At 53.1% G+C, this 5,644-nt stretch overlaps 1 protein-coding gene across 1 annotated transcript in view; it reads right to left on the minus strand.

The window, feature by feature from the left end:
* The window catches only part of ATP2C1 (ATPase secretory pathway Ca2+ transporting 1), a gene marked incomplete in the record, with an annotated part of 93,026 nt that overhangs the window by 37,764 nt on the left and 49,618 nt on the right, over positions 1–5,644 (minus strand). The window contains 2 exon segments of the mRNA XM_014591585.1: positions 2,972–3,069; positions 4,240–4,364. Of these exon segments, the coding sequence (XP_014447071.1) occupies positions 2,972–3,069; positions 4,240–4,364 (223 nt within the window).

Genomic DNA, 5,644 nt, shown 5'->3' on the forward strand with positions numbered 1-5,644 from the left:
GGTTCAGGGAACAGCAAGCAGTGACGACGTGGCTGCAAAACTGTGCCTGGCGCTCACGCTGCACACGAGGACACTCGACGTGACAGCAGAGAAGCATTCAGCAGAGCCTGTGACAGCCGCGAGGACGGCTCGTGCACGACAGTGATTCCTGCGGACCCTGTATTACAGGAAGGGTAAAGCACAAAGCGTCTTTATACCAACACGACCTTACAGAGCACAGCACAGTGTGTGAAGAATGCTGATCCACTACCGCGTCTACCGCTCAGAGCGCGGACCCACTACCCCGTCCACCACTCAGAGTGCGGACCCACTACCCCGTCCACCACTCAGAGCGAGGATCCACTACCCGGTCCACCACTCAGAGCACGGATCCACTACCGTGTCTACCACTCAGAGCGAGGAGCGCGGACCCACTACCCCGTCCACCACTCAGAGCGCGGACCCACTACCCCGTCCACCGCTCAGAGCGCGGACCCACTACCCCGTCTACCGCTCAGAGCGAGGATCCACTACCGCGTCTACCACTCAGAGCAAACCCACAACCCAGGCAACAGGTATTTGCTGCGGATCCGAGGCTCACGGAGATGAGGAGCTCAGCCCCAGCACTGCCAACTCACACTCACACTGTGTGCGACACGCTGGCTTAACACCGTGGGGCGCAAGGCAGCTACACTTTACGGCTAAAACCACCACCCGTGACAGAAGTAAAGGTCACATTAAAGCAAAACAGTTAAGAAAGAAAAGAACTAACAATGGCTACCTCTGACACATAAAACGAGAGCTCTCCAGAAGGGAAACTGACGCTGTGTCTCCTGCACTTGGACCATGTACAGTCCAGAAAGGGCACACTCCACGGCACTGTGCATCTTAACGCTCTGAACACAGACAGCCCAACTTTAACGCCTACGCAAAAGTGGGTCTACATGAACCTGAGCAGCTTCCGTCCACCTGTCTGCTGCCTGCTCTGCTCAGTGAACGAGCGGTGGGCACTTCTAAAATGCCATGTCCATCACAAGGAGTGTTAGGGCATCGCCGTCCAAACCTGCAGGCTGGGGTGAGACTTGCCCTCCACCAGCTTCAGGAACCACTGCACGGGGACCTGCCCTCAGGAAACCGTCACTAGCTTTTAAATATACTCGCTCACTGGCTCAGGTACGTTGGGGGTGGTCAGCAAAGCTCTTCTGAGAGGAGGGTGCTGGACTGAGTGAGGGGACGAGGAGGCGTCACCCCTGGGCAGTGTGGCAACACACTCCGGCTCCCAGCGCGGACTTCCGCCCTAGCCGAGTAGCCGAGGAGCCATGAAGCCGTGAAGCCCACTCCTCCAGGGCAAGGAAAGCACAGGGAGCTCCAGGCTGGAGAGGGCAGTGAGCACAGGGTCCAGGCCCGGCTCAGGCTCCTGGTCACAACGGGGCACTGGCGCATACTCGTGCTTCCCACTGAGCGCTGAAGGGGTTCTTCCAGCTGCCTACACGGGACGGGCATCAGGACGGGCAGAGTGCCGGCTCCGCAGCAGTGGCAGTGCGCTGCTCAGAAGCCAAATCCTACGTGAGGACTATGGTTCAAGTCCCCAGCATGGTGAGCCTGGAACATGCCAGGCAAGGTGTGAGCACTCAGGACCTGACGGGCCAGAGGGCTGGAAGAGGGGAGTACAGCGTGACCAGACCCTGGGGACGTGCTCCTCTTTCTCTCTCTTTCATGAATTAATTAAAAAAAGGAAAGTTAGAGAGGGCACAGAATAGCCGGACAGTGGCACAGCAGAGAACCGCAGTGCTGTCAGGACCGCCCCAGGAGGGCTCAGGTGCGCGTCGGAGCTCTCACCAGACGCCGAGCAGGCCCGGCCCGGCCCGGCCCGCGACCCGGCTGGCTGGGGCAGGGGGAGATCCAAGACCCTGTGGGGGCACAGCTCTCTATCTCTGTCTCTCTCACGCATGGAGCCAATGAATAGGTAAATGTTAAAAAACTGTTTTTTCCCTTTAAAAGGAAAGGGTACAGGATGACCACTCCAGAAATTCTGTGAGAGGCCATGGGAGAGGTGACGATGACTCAGACTGCACCCTGGCTACAAAGCGGTAACTCACTCGGGCCCAGACAGGTCCTGCAGCCTGCAGGGTACTGCGACTAAGGCTGGGGGCCACAGGGAGACCCAGGGTCAGCTGCCAGGAGGGCAGGACAGAAGCAGCAGAAGCAGCGCCTGTGATCCTAGCTACGTGCAGACCACGGCAGGGGCTGCCACGTGACGCCTCGTCAAAAAGAAAGAGAAAGAAACTGGGGCCAGCAGATGGCACAGCCGTCACAATGATGGGCTCCCGTTCAAGCGGGTCCCGGCCCTCTGGCTTGAAAACCACACTAGGCTCATGTGCATGCATGCCCAAAATCTTAGGAGAAGGGACTGCAGCATGGCCTCCCCTTTAGGGAATGACTTCCCACATTCCCTCTGTCTCTCTATCGCTGGGGCGAGCACACAGCCCTGAGGCAAAAACCTCTACAGAAAAAAAAAAAAAAAAAAAAAAAAAAGGCCAGATTTGGTGACAGGCGGATACAGAGATATGACAAAATGACAAATGTGGGCCAGCCCTGTCATCGGTTCCCAAACAGCCCACCCCAATTACAATCCTGGCTCTGACGGTTTGTCAAACATGCCAAGTACCTGTGCGTTTAGCCCCAAATCCTGATGGGACAGAGAAACGGAGAAGGGACCACAGTGTGGCCACGCCCCACTGTTGCTTCCTCCCTCCCTCCCTGTCTCTCGCTCTTTCTCTGTTGAGCAAAAATGCCAATGTAAAGAAAAGGGAACAGAGGTGTCATGGAGGAGGCAGTCTCTGGGCTGAACAAGTTACACAGGAACGAAACGGACTTGAAGCGTCCCAGGAGCAGGGAGTGCCTGCGGCCACGTGACAGCCCTCCGGAAGGGAAGCTGTGGTCAACGGGACCGACACCAAGTTTATTCACCAAAAACGCGAAGAACGCGTACCTCGGCGTGCAGGCCGTCGGATGTGAATATGTGAGTGACAGTCATTTCGTTCTTCGTCAGCGTCCCGGTTTTATCTGAACAAATCACGTTGCAGCAGCCTAGAGGGAACATCATCACGTGTCACCAAAAGAGCCACAGGGAGTGCAGGCCCCTAGCCCTGCCACCTCGCTGACCTTCAGAGCGCAACTCGCGGTCACATGAGGTGCCCTCTCTCACTACGCTTTATCATAAAGTTTCCGCAATTAGAAATAAGATGTTCTCTTTCTTAGTTCCTACAAAGATATTCCATATTAGATTTATATGATGACTTTACATCATAGACACTTTAGAAAAAAGTATGGAAGACCCCAAATATCAACCCACAAATTTCTTCAATCAGGATTTTTCAAACTACTTCTTGGTTTTAAAATGCAAATTAGAAATTAAATTCAACACATTTTTTGATATTCTGAGTTTTCAAAGTCTGGCAGTATTCCACACATCAAGTTATATTATGGCAATATGACCACTATATATCTACTGTTCTTATAAGCGAATTCAGCTCAAGCATGGCATTTGGGATCTGGAATCTATCTTCCTTGAGATGTGACCCTAGCTACGTGCAGACCACGGCAGGGGCATCTCTTCCTTGAGATGTCAAAACGGAAAAAGGCCTAGTAATGTTACCCCAAGGTCTCACTTACTCCATGGATGGTTATCTGCACCTGCTGTGGCATGAGAACAGTCCATGGGGCCAGTCAGGTGGCATGGTGGTTAAGGCAGCTGGATCCTACCTGGCTGACTGCACAGCTCAAGTCTCAGGCTCGGTGCCTTGAAAAACACACCACACACGTGCGTGCGTGTCGAAAACCCCAACGGGGGATGAGAAAGGGCTGCAAGGCACCGTGGTCACCCTCCCGGTGAGTGCTTTCCCATTCTCTCACCCTCCTCTCATGTAAGCGCCCCAAAATCCCAACGGGGATGAGAAAGGGCTGCACAGCACCAGGGTCACCCTCCCAGCAAGTGCTTTCCTGTTCTCTGCCCCCTCCTCCTCTCTCAGGTGAGCAGACATGCTCTGCAGCAAATTAAAAAGAAAAAAAAAAAGCACATTCCATAATGAAGAAAGATTTCTCAAAGAGTCCGCTGCCCCGAGGGATATGATTTTTTTATTTCCCTTCAATATAAAAACTATACCCAACATTGCCTCCAGCCAAACACGATATGCAAACCTCTACTGCAAACCTGCAGCGGTGACGTGACCCCGCCTGACCCATGCAACGCCGACTCACCCAGGGTCTCAACGATAGGCAGCTTCTTCACGATGGCCCTCTTCTTCACCATCCTCATGACACCAAGGGCGAGCGTCACTGTGACCACGATGGGAAGGCCTTCGGGGATCGCCGCGACAGCCAAACTACGACGGGTGTGACAGAGCTGGGTGAGTCAGAGCACCCACCGCAGGGCCCGGGCTGCGTGTCACTTAAGGCAGTCAGCACCGGGGCCAGGTGGTGGCACGGTGGGTAAGGCACTGGACACTCCCACACGGCCAACCACGGTTTGAGTCCACGACCTGGTGGCTTGCTGAATTAATAAAAATTTTTTAAAAAAGGTAGTCAACACCAAAAAATGGCTTTCTCAAAAGGAAGGTAAAGGTGATTAGCGTTTGCTAGACCCATCAGCTGCCAGGACAGCACAGTCCTGTTAAAGACGGCAGACTGTGAATCCGACCGCCTGGATCTGAATCCAGGCTTCGACCTTTACTGGTGACCACGGGCCACTTACGACACCACCTCTGTACTTCAGTTTCCGCACCTATAAAATACAGTTAGCAACAGATGTTTGAACAAAAACTTGTACGTGAATATTTGTAATAGTATTAATCTCAATAACCAAAGATGGAAACAAGTCAAGTGTCCATCAACTAACGAATATGGCCCCTACACAATGGAATATTATCCATCCATTAAAAGGAAGGAGTACTGGGACATGCTACGATGTGGACAAACCCTGGAACACCCACGAAGGGAGCGAAGTCAGACGGGCCACCGAGGGCATGACTGCCCACGTGGAGCAGCTAGAACAGGCAAGCCGGCCGGGGTTCCTGGGCCAGGTAACCAAGCCCTATCTGAAATATCTAGAGTTGGCATACCCTACGGAGGTAAGCTGGGACAGACACCGGGGCTGGGGACAGAGAATGGCTGCCTTGTGTGCACACGGTTCGCTTCTGGAGTGACAGAAAGTTCTAGAACACAGCTGCGATGGCTGCTAAAACCTAACAAATACACTTTACTAAACTGTGCACTTACAAAAATAAGTTTCTCAGTATGCACATTTTACCCATTTTTAAAACTTACTGCTTCTCTTTGTCATTTTAGAAAGAAGTCAAACCTGCCATTTGTGTGTGTGTCGCTCGAAGCATTTTCTCTTGAACTGTGACAGCTAAGGACATAAGCACTCCTGGCCTTCATTTCACCACTGTTCCCTACTTTCTCTTTAACAGGATCCATCGGAGTATTGTTAACAACCCCTTCTAAAACCATAATTAGACTTCCTGGGCTCCTACAGGCTGACTGTAAAGGCCGAAAGCAAGTGAGCAAAGCTAACAACACACTGGCTGGGCACACGCGTGGAGGCAGCGGGCAAGGAGCCCATACTCCCTCCCCGCTTCCGCCTCTCCTCTGCGCTGCTCTAGAA

This window comes from Tupaia chinensis, unplaced genomic scaffold, assembly GCF_000334495.1.
Source record: "Tupaia chinensis unplaced genomic scaffold, TupChi_1.0 Scaffold000601_1, whole genome shotgun sequence".
Lineage (NCBI taxonomy): Eukaryota > Metazoa > Chordata > Mammalia > Scandentia > Tupaiidae > Tupaia > Tupaia belangeri.